Source organism: Procambarus clarkii, chromosome 43 (genome assembly GCF_040958095.1).
Source record: "Procambarus clarkii isolate CNS0578487 chromosome 43, FALCON_Pclarkii_2.0, whole genome shotgun sequence".
NCBI lineage: Eukaryota > Metazoa > Arthropoda > Malacostraca > Decapoda > Cambaridae > Procambarus > Procambarus clarkii.
The window spans coordinates 25,334,029-25,352,902 of record NC_091192.1 but is presented as its reverse complement, the minus strand read 5'-3'; the positions used below and the strand labels follow the sequence as shown (position 1 = coordinate 25,352,902).

Genomic DNA, 18,874 nt, shown 5'->3' with positions numbered 1-18,874 from the left:
CTGTGTTGATTTGTCTCTGCGTTCTCTTTCCTATTCTTTCCTCCCCAGGAATACTCTGACCTCTGGTATTCCCCTCTCCTATATGCTGCCTTCCATCTTCTCCCTTCTTACATCTTTCTATTGTTGTCAACACACAACAATGTATACGGTGCCTTAAACCACTCGACCATCAGTGACCGTACAAAAAATGGTGATAGCCGAGGCTATTTGAACCACCATCCCGACGGCACTGTGATGGTAATCTTGGGCATAGTTATTTCATCACAAAATCTACTTCATCACATGCTCACATGGCCCCACAAAAATGAGGTGATTTGATGAAATAGGTATGCCCAAAATTACCATCAAAGTGCCGTCGGGATGGTGATTCAAATAACCAAATAGTTCCAGACAGAGGTCGTCACAGCCCTCTTTCACCCGAGGCCCGCTTCCTTCAAGACCAAGCAGAAGGAAGAGTGATCATTATTAAATGCAACAAATATTATTTATTTTGCTATAATCTTTGCTGAAGAGGCCAGTCCTCCCCCCTCCCCCCCTCCCCCCCCCCCCATCCACCCGACTCTCAAGGTCCTTATACTGTTTTATCAGTTCTAAGACCTACACTTGAAGTAGCAGATTACACATTTATTCCCTTATTTCCTGGTTGGGCACTCCGTCTCCCACTCCTCGATCTGAGCAGGAAAACTGGCTTGAAATTACTAGCGTGCTGAGGTATGACACTTGAAACAAGAGCACTTGACCCATAAAATCATGTGAGTCGTGGCCAACTCGCCTCCAGTGATATATAAGGACTGGAGGAGGGTGGGCCCCTCAGATCAAGCTTGTGAACACTTCTTATAAACTCGAGAGAAGTAAGCTGCGTTATCACTACAGAAGTTACAGCGTTTAAAACAAATCAAAGAATCAGTGCTTGGATAATGAAATTGCTAGTTTGCTTAGCGTTGCTGACGGGTGTGTGTGGAGGGTCGCGGGTGCTGATGGTGCTGCCCTTGGGCTCTGCTTCCCACAAGAACATATTAACACCGCTGGCTGAGGCTCTCGGCGCCCGAGGCCACGATGTCGTCATTGCGTCTCTTCACGCTTCTTCCGCCGCTAATTCTTCCCGCTCTTACACCGACCTGGTGGCCGCAGACGCCTGGGAAACCATCCGTAAAGTGACGGGCGGCTTCGATGTCTTCAAGATGCGGGAAGCCAGTGGTGGCAGAGATGTGAACTCCGAAGTGATGAAGAAGATTGTGCGTAACCTGCCGGAGTACTGCGACGCCTTTCTGCGTGATTCTGGCGTACAGAGCGCATGGGCCACCAAGCCAGACCTAATCCTCCTGCCGGCATTCATGAACGAGTGCGGACTGGCCCTGGTACACAAGTTCAAGGCGCCGTTCATCTACGTGACCACGTCCGGCTTGACACCATGGACAGCAGACCTGCTAGGAAACCCGGAGAATCCTGCCTACATCCCCAACCAGTACCTCAGCTACGGCGCCCACATGAGTCTCTGGGAGCGAACCTTCAACACCATCGTCAGGTGAGTTGTGGCTCCTGTCTCCTGCACACACTAATTTATCATACACTCCACAGTCATCCTCCATACACCCATACACCTCCATTACACACACCACAGTTATACACGCAATTCTCCATCATACACTCCACAATGACCATACAACAGTGCTATACCATACAGTGATATATACAAGTGCTATACAATATAGTAATATACACAAAGCTCCGACACAATTAAGACTAACACGTGTTCTCTTGTCGTTAACAGGTTGGCGAGTCCTTACCTGCGGAGACAACTGGTGTTGAACAGACTGGACGGTGTTGTACAGAGGTTTCTGGGAGACCCGACGGTGTCGCTGACGGAGGTGGAGAAGAACGTGTCGCTGGTGATGGTTAACTCTCATTACTCTCTGGGGCATCCGCGCCCCCTCATGCCCAACGTGGTAGAGGTGGGTGCCATGCACTGCCGCCCAGCTCGTCCACTACAGGATGCCCAGCTGCGTCACTTCCTGGACTCGTCACCAGTGCCAGTGGTGCTCTTCAGTCTTGGCTCTCACATCCGCAGTGAACAACTTCCTACCGCAGTTCTTCACTCGCTGGTGGCAGCGTTTGGCCGCCTTCCCTACCGGATAGTGTGGAAGTGGGAGGGCGGCGCCATTGCTGACCTGCCGTCTAATGTCATGACCCGGGCATGGCTGCCACAGCAGGACGTGCTGGGACACGAACGCGTGCGCGCCTTCCTGACGCATGGAGGTCTGCTGTCCCTGCAGGAAGCCGTCTACCATAACGTGCCCATAGTGGGACTGCCCCTCATGAGTGACCAGCCTCTCAACGTGCGTCAGGCAGTGACTTTGGGCTTGGGCGTTGGGCTGACGCTGGAGACACTGACAGAGAAAGCAGTTTACCAGGCCATCAGGAGCGTTGTGGAGAAGGAAGACTACCGCAGGAGGGTGGAGGAGAGGTCACAGCTGCTCCGTCACCAAGACTCACTACCCCTGGACAGAGCTGTCTACTGGACCGAGCACATCTTGCGGTTCGGAGGCGGTCAACACCTGAGGTCGGCGGCAGTCGACATGCCACTCTACCAATACCTGCTGCTCGATGTGGCAGGTGTCCTGGTGACCGTCGCTGTTCTGCTGCTCCTGCTGCTGTGGTCAGCCCTCAGAGCCCTCATGCGTCTCCTGGTGCGCACCAGCAAGAAAGTTGCTGCCAACCTCGTCACAGCTCTCAGAACTCACGTAAAGTTACAGTGAAGCTCCAACTCAAGCAGCTGGGAGAGAGATCTGAAACTCAGACGCGAACATCACCAGCAGTTGAGTTTTGTAAACCTGAAGTTACCTCGCCAACCTTGTCAACCACTATCATCATCACTTCACCCCTCAACATGTCCATCTTAAAATATACATATATATATATATATATATATATATATATATATATATATATATATATATATATATATATATATATATACATACATCTCAACATATAAATCTTAAAATGTATAATATTCATCTGATCATGCCCTTTACTCGCCTCATCTTCTCTAGTCGCACATTTCCTCATTTTTGTACATTGTGAACTCCCGCATATTGAGTCACTGTTAATGCTGTTACTTTAATATATTTTTATACTGATTTTTATTATGATTTAATAAAAATAATTGCTATAAATTTGTATTGTCTTATACATCTAACTGTTTTAACCAACATTACCACAAATATATGTATTATTTACCCGAAGGGTACCTTATCTGGTGGCCTCGACGGGGACAGGAAGCCGGTGACATGTTAAAAGTCCCTCACAATACTCCTGAGGATTACCAATAAACTTACCTGTAGACTACACAACAAACCAGCAATAGAGAACCTCATAAATGCACTTCACAATGTAAACTGGGAATCTGAACTTAACAATACTCAACTTAACAGGATATATATTCATTAGTCGACATCTTTCTCTGCAAAACTCACAGCCTCTACAACACAAACCTGTCCTCTCCTCACTAAACAAGTAACTGCCAAAAGATTAAACAACCCTTGGCTCCCAAGTGGCGTACTTAAATCAATTAATAAGAAATATAAATATGAAAAAACATAGGATTGGCCTAGTTTCAAATGAAGAAGTTAAGAGATACTCGTCAGTGCTTACCAATATAATACGAAGAGCCAAAGTTTCCTTTTATGAGAATAGATTTAAAGAAACAAAAGGAAATATGAAAAATACATGGAAAGCCATGTCTAACATCCTAGGATCTAAACAACAATCACATAACAAGCAGATAAAACTCTCCAAAGATGGTTACACACTTGCAACAGACTTTGAAATTGCAGCCGAATTTAACAGGTTCTTTTCATCAATTGGTGCTAACCTTACCAGAAAAATCCCAGAGACCCAAACACATGTTACTAAATATCTCACCGGCAGCTGTTCTAACTCTCTACTCCTTTTACCAGTCAGCCCGACACACATTATATCTATAATTCAATCACTTAAAACCGAAGCTGGTAATATTAATGACCTACTAGCTATGATATATAAGAGTGCTGCTCCTGCTCGTGCACTACCCATAGCTCTGCTATTCTTCAACAAATATCTAGAGTGTCATACTTGTCCTGATATCCTTAACATAATTGGGAAGGTCATTCCACATTCGAGGTCCCTTGATTTGTAAAGCATTTCTAGTTTGACTAAGCCGTACTCTTGGAATATCAAATAGGTATTTGTTTCTAGTGTGGTGCTCATGGGATATCTGTTACAACCTTCTAGGAAGCTTTTAAGGTCAGGATTGACATTACAGTTCAGCGTTTTATATATATAAAATACACATGAGAGGATGTGCAGGGACTTAATATCTAACATATTCAGAGATTTGAGTAAGGGTACCGAGTGATGTCTCGGGCCAGAGTGAGATATTGTCCTAATAGCAGCTTTGTGTTGAGTAATTAGAGGACGTAAATGATTTTGGGTAGTAGAACCCCAAGCACAAATACCATAGTTGAGATAAGGATAGATGAGAGAATAATAGAGTGTCACCAGGGTAGGGCGAGGTACATAATATCTGATCTTAGAAAGAATGCCAACAGTTTTCGAAACTTTTTTTGCTATATTTAGAATGTGTCCCTGGAAATTTAGCTTGTGGTCAATGAGAACGCCAAGGAATTTGCCATCTACTTTGTTACAAATTTGGGTATTGTTAATCCTGAGATTTATTTGATTTGAGGATTTATTGCCAAACAAAATATAGAAAGTTTTGTCAATATTGAGAGTGAGTTCGTTGGCAGTTAGCCAGTGATGGACTTTATTTAGCTCAGTATTCACTGTGACATTTAGAGCAAGGGGATCAGGACTGGAGTAAATGAAGGTCATATCGTCAGCAAATAGATTTGGTTTGAGATATTGGGAGGCATTTGGAAGGTCATTAATGTAGATGAGAAAGAGGAGAGGGCCAAGTATGCTGCCCTGTGAAACACCAATGTTGATGGGTAGGGTGGGAGAAATTGAATTATTCACAGAAACATACTGGAGCCTGTCAGTAAGGTAAGACTGAAGGTATTGCAGGGAGTGACCTCTGACACCATAATGTAGTAATTTAAGAAGAAGGTTTTGGTGGTTGACAGTGTCAAAAGCCTTACGCAGGTCTACAAATAACCCAACAGGGAGCTCATTTTTATCAAGAGCTGCATGTATCAAGTTAATCATACTAATCAGTGCATCGTTAGTGCTTTTTTGGGGTCTGAAGTCATATTGACAAGAGCTAAGTATATTGAGTTTGGCTAGATAAGAGTAAAGTTGCTTATAGATTAGTTTTTCAAATATTTTTGATAAGTTTGGCAGAATTGATATAGGTCTGTAGTTGTTAACATCTGTGAGATCACCACATTTGTGGACAGGGGTTACTCTCGCTTTTTTTTTAGAATATCTGGAAAGGTTTACTTGTTGAAGAGCAATGCAATAGCAGGAGCTAAAAATCTGGAGGCTTTTGTGTAAATAAGAGTTGGTATCTCCTCAAGGGCACTAGACTTGGTTTTAAGGGAAAGGATTATGTCAGTAACATCAGTGGAATTAGTAGGCATTAGGTACAGAGACTGTGGATAGTTTCCAGTAAGATAGTCCTGAATATTAGTACTGGACGATGGAATATCATTTGCAAGGTATGACCCAATGGAAGAGAAGAACCTATTGAACTCAAGAGCAGTGTCAGAGGCTGAAAGCAGACCATCATTATTTGACAGGAGTATTGGTTTATTATATATAATCTTCTTTGATCCCAATATTTGAGAAATTGTGCTCCATGTTTTCTTAATGTTGCCCTTTGTGTGGGTAAATTTGTCTTCTTAGTATTTAATTTTGGCTCTCCTAATTATTTTAGATAGCAATGATGAGTAATTTTTTGAGAATTCTTTGGAGACGATTCCTAACCTATACTTCTTCTCAAGGTCATGTTTTTTATTAATGGATTTAAGTATCCCCTTTGTAAGCCAAGGAGTGTTTAGCCTTTTAGTTGTGACTTGTTTCTTTAGCATAGGACAGTGGGTGTTATAAAGGCTGAGAGTTTTTTGAAGAAATGATTGCACTGCTAGGTTGATGTGCCTTATGTTCCATAATTCAGATTCCCAGTTGATATTAGCAGCAGCAGCTATAAAATTGCCTATAGCAGTTTCATTGTGCAGCCTAAAGCTTAACTCCCTTGCCTCTAGAGGTGGTTTGTTAATGTTGGTTAGGAGAAATGTGGGGTAATGGTCTGTAGTGCTATCGATGATTATCCCTGAAGTAAGTGGAGAGGTTATGTTGGTCCAGATGTGATCAAGAGTCGTGGCAGTACTGTCAGTGATTCTAGTAGGTCTAGTGATTAAGGGTATGAGGAAGCAGGAATTCATACAGTTGAGGAAACTAGCAGCAGGAGGGTTATCAGGCTCGCAGAGGTCAACGTTAAAGTCACCAGAAATAATTAAGTGGTTTTTGTTCAGTCGGTTCTCTAGTATAAGATTTCTAAGGTTTGAGTTAAATTCAGTCACATCAGTGGAGTGTAGATGGAATGAGTTAATCGAGTTGGTTACTTTCGATGTGTTATGACATGCTTGGACTCCATGTACTTATAGCTGCCTGTAGGTGGTGTTCTACCTTATCTTGGGGTAGTTAGAGGGCTGAAATACAGCTTAGAGTGAGGAACGCAGCGAGCACTCAACAGTGTCAGACGGTAGGACGGTAGTCTTCTGTGGATAGTCTTCTATTATATACCTGGAAAATATCAAGGTAATTGGGGGGGACCTTCGACAAGCCGCCGGCTTCGTGTCCTCGTCGAGGCCACTAGAGTTAATGGCCCTCAGGTAAAAAATAACCTCCCCCACTCTACCATTAACAGTGGGAGTGCCACAAGACAGTATCTTAGGACCTTTCCTTTTTCTTATATACATCAATGACCTGCCAAATGTTTCTAACGTTCTTAAACGTATGCTATTTGTTGACGACACTACTACCTTCATCTATTCTGACTCCTCCCCCCACACTAAATAATATTGTCAATAATGAATTTTAAAATCTCCACTCTAGGATGTCAACCAACAAACCTCACACTAAACATGGAAAGCACACTACGTTTTATTTGGTAGCAAATCATCAAATTCAACTTCATTTATTTATTTATTTATTTATTTATTTATTTATTTTATTTATTTATTTATACATATACAAGAAGGTACATTGGGATTGTGAGGAATACATAATATAGTAATTACACTCTTGTAAAGCCACTAGTACGCGCAGCGTTTCGGGCAGGTCCTTAAATAAAAAAAAAAAAATTAAGTAGGTAAGTACTTGCAAAATTTATAAAAAATGATAACAGTTACAAGGCAAGAAAATAATAAAGGATGAGAGAAAATTGTTGGTATATTAAAGCACATAGGTGGCTCAGACTGATTGCAATGGCAGCTTTAATGGTAGTTGATAAAAAATGGTAGGCACAATACAGCATATGGCTAGCACATAAAATAACCCTTTCCACTACCGCCCACAAGATGGGTATGGGGTGCATAATAAATGAACTAAACTAACTCCAGTCCTGACCCGCTTGCTCTAAATGTCACTGTGAATACTGAACTAAATAAAGTCCATCTTTGGTTAACTGCTAACAAACTCACCCTTAACATTGACAAAACTTTCTATAATTTGTTTGGTAATAAATCCTCAAATGAAATTAATCTAAGAATAAACAATATACAAATCAGTAGTAAAGTTGATGGTAAATTTTTTGGTGTCCCCATCGATAACAAGCTGAATTTCCAGGGTCACATTCTAAATATAGCAAAAAAAAGTTTCTAAAACTGTTGGCATTCTTTCTAAGATCAGATATTATGTACCTCGCCCTGCCCTGGTGACCCTCTATTACTCCCTCATCTATCCTTATCTCAACTATGGTATTTGTGCTTGTGGTTCTACTACCCAAAATCATCTACGTCCTCTAATTACCCAACACAAAGCTTCTATTAGAACAATATCTAACTCTGGCCCCATACAACACTCGGTACCCTTACTCAAATCTCTGAATATGTTAGATATTAAGTCACTGCACATTCTCTCATGTGTACTCTATATATTTAAAACTCTGAATTATAATGTCAATCTTGACCTTAAAAGCTTCTTAGAAGGTTGTAACTGAACCCATGGGCACCACATCAGAAACAAATACTTATTTGATATTCCAAGAGTACGACTTAATCAAACTAGAAATGCTCTACAAATCAAGTGATCCAGAATGTGGAATGACCTTCCCAATCATGTCAAAGGCTGTACCTCTCTTAACCAGTTTAAGATGAAATTCAATTTTAATTTCAATACCCCTAAATGTCAACCCATGTCTTACTATTTTTAAGTTAGTTTAGTTCATTTATTATGCACCCCATACCCATTTTGTGGGCGGTAGTGGAAAGGGTTACAGAGGCACATAATGGGCTCAGGGACTGAACCCCACAATTCATTTAGCTAAGCAAGTTACAATCTTGATGAGCTAGTTACAAAATTCAATATAAGTCATCACATCAACAATGGGTTCGAGATCGACCTCAAGTACAGGTTCTAAATTAAGCAACTGACATATGTGGAGAGCTAGTGTCAAAATTTATATGTTTGTCCTGCACACCGCCCCCCATCCAGTGGGCAGCGGTGGATAGGTTACAATCACTTAGTTACTACCTACAGTTAGCAAACTGGGGATATTTGGCTAAAATTTCTGGTAGCAGATCATTTTGAATGAAATATTGACACATCGCTGGAACATTGGTTATAGAATTGTCTCTAAATTCACGTATCTTTTCGCACTCCATCACATAGTGACGGAGGGTGTGCGAATAATTTTGTTGACACAGTTTACATTTGGTCAGGTCTACATCAGCAGATAATGAGAATTCCCAGAGATACTTGTAACCGAGTCTAAGCCGAGCAGTAGTAACATCTAGAAGTCTGCTGATTTTATTGGATGATCCATAGATGTGTGGCTCCTCTTGCATGATAGTATGATGATAGATGGAATTACTGGTGTCAATTTCACTTTGCCTCAGATCTACAAGATCTTGTTGAAGTTCACGGTGTACTGCTGCTCTCAGATTGCTCATTGACAATCCAAGGTTACACTCAACGGCTCCTTTAAAGGCAGATTCTTTGGCTAACTTATCAGCTCTATCATGCATTCGGAGGCCAACATGAGATGGAGACCACATGAAATGGACTCTGTTACCATCCTTAGTAATTTTGTTGTATTTGTGTCTAGCTTCGGACACGAGCATGTTACAGTTATGTCTTAAAGAGTTGAGAGCATTTAAGGATGATAAGGAGTCACTTACAATTAATGTATCAAGTTTTGAGACTTGTACACATTTCAGTGCAAGGATCAAGGCAAATAGTTCAGTCTGAAGGGTAGATTTTTAAACAATGCTGATTGTTGACCAACTTGTATATTGGCTATTTTCTACCATGTTCCCCCCTTTTTTATCTTTTATTTTTTCTTTCAACGCAGTTTATACTTTAAGCTCAATTACTATTAAGTTTTAATCTAAGTGGTTTTTTCCCCACCTCACCTTGCCCGAAAGGCTATATGCGTAATAGTGGCTTTAGGTATTGTATGTACTAGCTCTATCTATAAATTCAACATTTTTGTTTGTAACTAATCCTCTATGTATATACTTTTACCTGAATAAAAATTTGCTTTGATTTGATTTGATCAAAACAAAATATTGGGCTACTTTTAACTCCAAATTCGCTACTTTTAGAGCGTCAGCTCGCTACTTTCAGCAGGTGGGATGTGGCAACGTTGACGGCGTGTGGTGTAAACAAGAGAGGCGAGGCTGTGACCCCCGGGAGCCACCTGCACCAAGACGCGCAGGCTCACTTGTGCTCCTGAGAATAATGAGTGAAGGGCCTCTATAATGGAGGACTCTGCTCTCATGACGGAGGGCCGGATCAACGAGGTCCTGGCCGACATCCTGGTGAGAAACTTAGCGGTGATAACACCACAAGGTTGTACTTTATTGATGTTTGGGCGTTCATCTGGTAATGTTTATTAATATGAGGTACTGTACATAGTTACTGGCTATGTTTACTTTGCGTTAATTGCATCATATGGCTATGGAAGCAGTACAGTTATTACAGTCATGTTATAATACGGTAGCTAGTATTGGCTCCTTAAAGGATTTCAAGACTAGTTGCAGTATAGCATGTGACTCAGTTCACAGAATATTACAATATTAAGTATTGGTATCACTTGTAGCACAGTGGTCTAGGCTTTGGCTCACGAGTGTCCCAGGTTCAGGAACTGTCGGGCATCTTAACCTTTCACCTGATTCATCTGTTCACTTAGCAGTAAATATGTACCCAGGAGTTAGGCAACTGTTTTGCCTAACCAAATTGTATTTTTGCTATTTTTCTGCCATGTTCCCCCTTTTTTATTTTTATATGTTCTCAACACATTTTATACTTTAATCTCAATTAGTATTAAGTTTTAGTCTAGTGTTTTTCCTGCCCGAAACGCTTTGCGTCATAGTGGCTTTAGGCATTGTATGTACTAGCTTTATCTATAAATCCATCAATGTTTGTATCACACCTTGTATGTATGTACTTTACCTGAATAAACATTTGAATTGGAATTGGAATTTTGAATTTGTTTTGTGTTGCATCCTGGGGAAGGTCAGTAGTTGGCCCAGGTACACGTTTCCTGTCCCCCAACCAGTCCGTCTAATTACCCAAAGCTACCCAAATCTTCTCGAAGCTACCCAAAGTTTCCTGGTATTATGTAAGTAATGAAGAAATATGATATATTTACTCACTATAATGTTGGTGTTGAAGGTAGAACATGAATAAAACATTTTTACTCTGAAATATAAGTTATAACGAAAGTAGACGAAAGTAAGTGGCATAAGGGGCCATAGGAAGTCGACGATCCAAGCAACAATGTTGTGGAACAACTTATCCAAGATATATTGTTGTGTACAGGTTATATTAAGTTAGGTTTGGGTAGGTTAGGTTTTAGTTAGGTTTTGTTAGGTAAGGTTTCGTTAGGTTGGTTAGGTTAGGTAGGTACAGGGGGCTGATATGCCAGCAAACACTCTTCAGGCAACAATGTGTCTTGGATAAGTCGCTCCACAAAACTGTCGCTTGAATCGTCGACTTCCTATGGCCTCTCATGCCACTTACTTTCGTCTAATTTCATTATAAACTTATATTTCAGAGTAAAATTGTTTTTTTCATGTTCTACATTCAGCACCAACATTATAATGATTAAATATATCAGATTTATTCATTACTAACGTAATGTTAGGAAGCTTTGGGTAGCTTGTTAGGAAGCTTTGAGTAGCTTTGGGAAATTAGATGGACTCTCCCCAAAAACAGGAAATGTATACAGTGGCCTGTGGCTGAATAGACAGTGCTCTGGACACATGATCCTAGGGTCCGGGTTCGATCCCCGACAATGGCAGAAACAAATGGGCAGAGTTTCTTTCACCCTGATGCTCCTTTTACCTAGCAGTAAATAGGTACCTGGGAGTTAGACAGCTATTATGGGCTGCTTCTTGGGTGTGTTTGTGTGTGTGTGTGGGGGGGGGGGGGAATTGATTGACAGTTGAGAGGCGGGCCTAAAGAGCAGAGCTCAACCCCCGCAAGCACAACTAGGTGAATACAAGTACTGTAGTAAGATTCAGAATCTTGGTTTCTCATGTCAGTTTTGGGAAACCTGTAGACTTTTACCTGATTTACCTGAGGGCACTAACCCTAGTGGTCTTGGCGAGGACAGGAAGCTGGCGGCTTGTCAAAGGTCCCCCCCCATATGCCCTGATGATCTTTTCTATCTGTATATTAAAACCCAGCAGAGTTTTGGCATTTACAGCTTCAGCGGGTAGGTGGTTCAACGGGTTTACAACCCTATGGGTGAAAAAGCATCTCCTGTTTTCTGTCTACAGTATGCTACAAGGCTGACATAGCAGCAGCAGAGGAAGTTGCAGATCTGCATAATGTAATCAATGCGGCACTAGAAACCCAAACTCTAATAATGGGGGACTTTAACCATGAGACCATAGATTGGGTAAATCTAACACAAGCGGGAGAACAATTTCTCAATCTGGTACAGGACTCGTTTCTCATACAGCATGTGGTAGAGCCCACACGAGGTAACAGCATTCTAGATCTTGGGCTGACATCAGAAGAGGGCATGATTGAACAAATTCAGGTGTGGGGGAAAGCTAACCGCGCAAGGATCACCATATTTTAAGATGGACAATGAACATAGATAACCCACACAAAGGTCAGAGACTATGAATTTCTAGACACAGGTTGTAAAATGAGCACTGACAACTAAGCGGAACCTCTGGAGAACGTATAAATCCACAATGGACGACATTACAAGATGTACAAATTGGGCACTAAGCTCGGCCACCCAAGGAATCTGATCAATCAAATGAAACCATGAAAGGAATTTGCCCAAAACATAAAGAAAGATCCAAAATCATTTTATGAAGTAAATAAAAAGAAAAACTAAAAGGACTTGGTAGAACCCTTGAAAGATAAGACTAACATAGTTATAATGGATGATAAAAGGGCAGCAAAGACATCGAATTAATATTTTACATCAGTATTCACACTTGAATGGTTAGAGGACATTCCATCACCCACACAAATGTTTGAAGGATGTGAAGAGAATGACTTTAGGGGGATACAGTATACCCATAACATGCAACATAATCAGAAAGAACATTGACAAACTAAGACTCAAAAGCCGTATGTGTGGATGGAATCCAATCCAAAGCTCTGATGGAACTGGCAGAAGAAATATTTCTACCACTGAAATTACTTTCCACAAAAGCTCTGGACCAAGGGATAGTCCCCCTAGAGTGGAAATATGCAAATGTCACCCTTATTTTTAAAAAAAAGGCAGAAAGATCTCGGCAGAAAATTACTGTCCAATCAGCTTATCACACATCTGCAAGCTAATAGACAGAATCATAAGGGAGGGAATCATTCACCATCTTTCTATGAACAATCTTGTAAAATCGACACAACATGGGTTAGTTAAAAATAGATCCTGCCTTACAAGCCTGCTCACGTTTTTGGAAACTGTAACCAGCTTCTCAGACAGTGGACTTCTGGTAGAGGCAGTATATACGGATTTTGCTGAAGCATTTGATAAGGTACCACATGAAAGACTGACATGGAAATTACAGGCTCGTGGAATAAATGCTAGAATATTAGAATGGATAAAACAATGGTTGAAACAAAGAAAACAAAGGGTCGTACTAAATGGGTCGGAATATGACTGGAGAATTGTGGTAAAGGGTACCTCAGGTTCATTTTGGAGCCAGCCCTCTTTGTCATTTACATCAGTCATATAGATGATAATATTACAAATCACATCATCAAATTTGCAGATGACACAAAGATATATGGTACAGTGGGACATAATAATGATATTGGTGCCCTACAAAGAGATCTACATGAACTCCACAAATGGTCAGAAGACTGGCAAATGCTTTTTAATATTTATCTGAATTTACATGAGGGCCACTAATACTAGTGGCCTCAACGAGGACAGGAAGCCGGCAGCTTGTCAAAGGCCCCCCCCCCTGCCATTTGCCCTTATGATCTTTTCCAGTTGTTCCAGTTATGCAGTTCCCATGGCGTAGTGGTAAGACGCTAGCCTGGCATTTCGCGAGCACTTTGTCCTGGGTTTGTATCATGGCCGGGGAGGATTTACTGGGTGTCAGTCCTTAACTGTAGCCTCTGTTTACCCAACAGTAAAATGGGTACCTAGTTGTTAAACGATTTGGCGGGGTTGTATTCCGGGGAATATTAGGATTAAGGACTTGCCCGAAACGCTATGCGTGCTAGTGGCATACAAGAATGTATGAACTCTTGTATAAATAAATAAATAAATCAATAAAAACAATTATTTTAAAACCCAACACAGTTTTGGCATTTACGGCTTCGGCGGGTACGCGATTCCATGGGTTTTTACCCTATGGGTGAAAAAGTATCTTCTGTTTTCTCAGTCGTACATTGCGGTTTGTTGAGCTTGAAACCGTTGCTCCTCATTCATGTTATATCTGACGTTTTGAAGAAATTGTCCGAATCAACATCCTTCAAATTGTTCATTATTTTAAAGGTTTTTATGAGATCTGCCCTGTCATGCCTGGTTTGCAGTGTTGTTGGCTCTGTGGCCTTCAACCGTTCCTGATATGAGAGATGACTTGGCTCTGGAATGATTTTAGTTGCCTGGTGTTGCACCTTCTCCAGAGCAGATATGTTTATTTGTTTATTTATTTATTTATTTATTTATTTATATATATATACTGTACAGTACAGAGTTCTTACATTCTTGTACAGCCACTAGTATGTGTAGCGTTTCTGGCAAGTCCTTAATCCTATGTTCCCTGGAATACGACTCCCTGTGAAGAATCATTTTTACAACCAAGTGCCCATTTTACTGTTGAGTTAAACAGAGGCTACAGTTAAGGATTTGCGCCAGTAAATCCTCCCTGGCCAGGATACGAATCCAGGACAAAGCGCTCGCGGAACGCCAGGCGAGCATCTTGCCGCTATGCCACGGAGACTGCAAAGAGACTACAGTATGTCTTTCTGAAGATGAGGTCTCCAAGCCTAGATGCAATAATCCAGGTTGGGGGGGGGGGAGGCACCAAAATGCACAAATATTAACAAATGCAAGATCTTGCATTTGTGGCTTAGCAACTCACACCACCACTACCAAATTAATAACATTCCATTACAGCAGATTGATGAAGAAAAGGACCTTAGAGTCAAAATGTACCATTCACTGAAAGTTGTACAAGAGGTAGGAGCAACAGTTAAAAAAAAAAACCATACCCCTAGGAATAATAAAGTGTACCTTTGACGTTAAGAAAGAAAAGGCAGTGATTCAACTGTATAAATCTCTTGGTGTGACCCCACTTGGATTACTGTATCCATGCATAGACCTCATCTTCTGAAGGGTATGCTGCTTTGGAGAAAGTGCATCTCCCAGCGATAAAACTCATTCCAGAATTAAGTCAACTCTTGTACCAGGAATGGTTGATGGCCTCAGGGCTAACAACGCTACATACCAGGCATGAAAGAGCAGATCTCATTGACACCTTTAAAATACTGAACAGTTTGGAGGATGTTGATCCAGACAATATTTTCAAAAGGTCAGATGTAACACAAATAAGGAACAGTGGTTTCAAGCCACAGTGTAGGACTGAAAACAGCTGCTGCTTTTTCACCTACAGGTTTATAAACCCATGAAACTGCCTACCTGCCAAAGCTTCAAATGCCAAAACTGTTAAATTTCATAATCCATATGGAAAAAATCATCTTGGGAAGGGGGGAGGGTCTATCTTTGATAAGCTGCAGCTTCCTATTCTCGTTGAGGTCACAAGAGTGTTAGTGGCCCTCGGGTAAATTTAGGCAAATTCAAAAACTATGAACTTTGACTTCATTTTGAATCTGTTTAGGAAATTGTTCAGCCCATCCTCCTGTTTTGGTAGTACTTATGGTAATGATGAGTACCATAGTAGATATACCGACATACAACGATTTAAGTTTTTTTTTAGTTTCATTTTTTCCAGCTCTAAAGTGAATAATACAAAGCTGTACGATTTAATTGCTTAGAACGGCAATCTTTGTACTATGGTGCACATAGTTACAATAACTGCTATCTAAATAGGAGAATGGGTTGAATTGTTATTGTACTTGAAGAATTTAATAGTTGAATTTAACTGTTTGGTGAAAGTAAACGTGGAACTGTAGAGTCCAGTGTAGTTATGTGTGAATCCAGTTACAGGATTGAAGAAAAATGATTAAAGCATTGTTAGAGCTGACAATTATGGATTTTATTTTCTGGTTTCAGAAAGTAGATGCCCTTCATGAGGCTTTAGTAAATTTGCTGGTAGTACCTAAAACAGAAAAAGAATCTACCCGCCTCACCAACGTATGTAGTGACCTGCAGCGGGTGTTGACTGAGGCATCCACAGAAGCTGCAAGCATAGCAAATGCTGGACAAGATGGCCAACAAGGAGCAGGGCAGAAAACCACAGAAACAACCAAGTTAGTTCCTGTACATATTTAGTTTAATCCTTCAACTTTAGTTAATCCTATAAGATGTACATTGAACTTGATTAACAAAAAAAAAGTTTTTGACAGACAGAGGTACTTCTAGCCAAGCCTAAGCCTAGCATTAGTAATGTCTAGAAGTCTCTAACAGTATTGAATGATCCATAGATGTGGGGGTTGTTCTTGCATGTAATAGAATGATGATGGATGGAGTAACTGATGTGACCTGTTGATGTAGGCTTTACTAAATGTAAACTGTCAGCAGAACTAATCACATTCTTTGCATCATTATGTAATTGAGTGTAAAACAAAATGTAGAATTCAGAGATAACTATCAATGTTGTTCAAGAAATGTGTAAGTACTTCATTCATTATGATATACTACCAGAAACCCTAGGCAAGTATCCAGAGTTTGCATACTGTAGGTAATGCATGCACATGACCTTGAAGCTGCCATCCTATTGGATGGGTCCTGAGCAGGATTAGTAACTGTAATGCACTGCAGATGTAGGCTGCTTTGTACAGAGACCTTGGGCAGCCTGCCCTCCTCGATTCAGTATCACTATTAACGCATCTTCTCCTGTGTTTACTTTCACCTCATCCTCCAAGAATTTACTCTTATGTAAGGAATTTTCTTTCCAAACAAAAAACTTATATTCAGAACACAAATTTTATTGGCAAAGCTACTTGTCATAAGTAATATTTAACCATTTTTGTTTTCCATTTAAGGAAAGATTATTTGGATCTCTGCTGGATTATACACTACTTCATAATAATAATTTTGGAATGGCTGTTCTTTATCCCTTGCTTATCATAGTTACTCTTTTTAAACAGTTTGTTCTTGCTTGCTTATAAGCTCCATGGCTTCTGCTTTAGGGAAAGTGTTTGTTGTTTAGCCTTCAAGTATGTTCAGGCAATACTGTACTTGCATTACAGAAACGTCTCACCGTTACTGCATGTTTGTTGTTAATCAAAGAATAGAATGTTATGATGTGTTAATTTTTAATTCCCCAGCTGTCTTGTGGAATATATTTGCTTCTTACATTTTCCCTGTACATTTCAACTGCAGTTGCTCAAGAAATGTTTGAAAACTCTTTGCAGGGCTTTATTTTAACCCTTAGAGAGCAGCTATGGAGAAATGGTACTGTAATACACACCTGTGCCCCCCCCCCAAAAAAAAATAAATAATAAATTCTTAATTTGTATGCAGAATGTAAGAAAAACAAAAATAAGTGAATATTTATCATTTCACTGGGTGGAAGCACTCTGCAGACAGCTGCTACAGGCGGCTTCCTGGGGGGAGTGTAACAAAAAGGAGGCCTGGTCGAGGACCGGGCCGTGGGGGATGCTAAGCCCCAAAATCATCTCGAGATAACCTCAAGATGTGGTGCTATGCGGCGGCTCTTGGCTGGGCGAGAGACTGACACGACAAAACTTCGCTTGGCAACACTACTGCCACTAGCAACAGGCGTGGCAAAACTATTGTCCGATTCTAAATAACTAAAACCAGAGAATGATTCACCTTCCTCAGACTCGTCGACCAAAACATCATAATCTTGCAAAATAACACAAACTATGTGGTTTGGCATGAAGTGGTGTTGAGTGTGGATGAGTAGGCACTGGTGAGTCTGTAGGCCTCCTCAGCCTTGTGGCACCCTCATGTTCATTCTCACTGTCCGAGGTCTCAAAATCGTCAGGCTGTGTGTAGTCTTCACCTATGTCGGAGTCGTCAAAATGAGTTTCATCGATCTCGTCGAACAATTTGGTATGAATTTCTTCATCGGTCAGTGACTGGGTGGAGCGGTGTGCTGTGCTGTGCGTGGTTGGATGCTGGGACGATGTGTGCTGGCCCTTGTGTCTGGTCTTTAACTGAGACCTCTAAGACAATGGCGGCCTATGCTCGATTTTTTTCCAAGATGGCGTAGATTTACAATCGCCCCTGGCTAGTATATGGGTTACCCCTTTACATCGCAGGACAGTTAAATTGTACGCGGCACCCTATATTACCTTTGTATGATGAACGCATGGGGGTCCATGGTACTCCCATCACCAATGTAAGTGTTTAGCAGCCTAAGGGTTAAAGGTGGTAATAATTAGCTGTAATGTATACAGTTGGTCTATTAACTCTTTTGGGTTTCAATGATGCTAAAATGTGTCGCTTCCGATTGCTATTCATAAACATTCTTATTTTCGCCGTTATCACTTGTAATGTATTATAAATTCACTTTTATTTTTGTATCTGTTCTCTAGGAAATTCATTTGTAAACATTTTGATAACAAATATATATCTATAACCACAAGAAATTACTTAGAAAGCCTGAAGATTGTAAAAAAATTTTGCATCGTTAAATGGCCCCGTGAGTGACTTGGGATGCCCAGGACATTGACACTTGGGAACATGCAGAAATGCCGGAATGCCAGTGTTAATTTGGATTGCATAAATAAATAATAATATTGTTATAAAAGCTGTTTCTCAATTTATTCTAAGTACTCTTGGCTTTCTGAACTTTATTGATATTTATTTAAATGTCAACATTTTTCATTTCAGGTCTGGGGCGGTGGAGGTGTCAACACGAATTCAAGAGACAGGAGTAAGCACAATTGTGTCTGTGTTGGCTCGGCAGAACAATACACATCGTGCTCAGTTTGTGGCCTCAACCCTCACGCATCTTGCTACTACCAACACAGTTTCATCAAAGTAGGTTAAATATCGGTCTCCCCAGATTGAAGTTAATGTTGGAAAATAGGAAGTCTTAGGGTAAACCTGGGCCATGGAGACTGAGATGGT

General features: G+C 40.9%; 2 protein-coding genes across 2 annotated transcripts in view; both read left to right on the top strand.

Annotated features, from left to right (window-relative positions):
• The first annotated feature begins 805 nt into the window (after positions 1-805).
• Positions 806-2,923, top strand: LOC123755866 (UDP-glucosyltransferase 2). The gene is made up of 2 exons (XM_045738780.2): positions 806-1,525; positions 1,772-2,923. Exons 1-2 carry the CDS (start codon positions 918-920, stop codon positions 2,754-2,756), a joined length of 1,593 nt encoding a protein of 530 aa, XP_045594736.2. The 5' UTR covers positions 806-917; the 3' UTR covers positions 2,757-2,923.
• Positions 2,924-9,795: 6,872 nt separating this feature from the next.
• MED23 (mediator complex subunit 23) overlaps positions 9,796-18,874 on the top strand; it is a 67,936-nt gene continuing 58,857 nt past the window's right edge. Inside the window, exons 1-3 of the mRNA XM_045738781.2 lie at positions 9,796-9,983; positions 15,884-16,080; positions 18,635-18,784. Of these exons, the coding sequence (XP_045594737.1) occupies positions 9,924-9,983; positions 15,884-16,080; positions 18,635-18,784 (407 nt within the window). The 5' untranslated portion in view covers positions 9,796-9,923. The remainder of the gene's footprint in view (positions 9,984-15,883; positions 16,081-18,634; positions 18,785-18,874) is intronic.

Coding starts and splice junctions, on each gene's coding strand:
- LOC123755866 (XM_045738780.2), top strand. CDS start 918: ATGAAATTGCTAGTTTGCTTAGCGTTGCTGACGGGTGTGTGTGGAGGG. Junction 1,526..1,771: donor ACCTTCAACACCATCGTCAG/GTGAGTTGTGGC, acceptor TGTCGTTAACAG/GTTGGCGAGTCCTTACCTGC.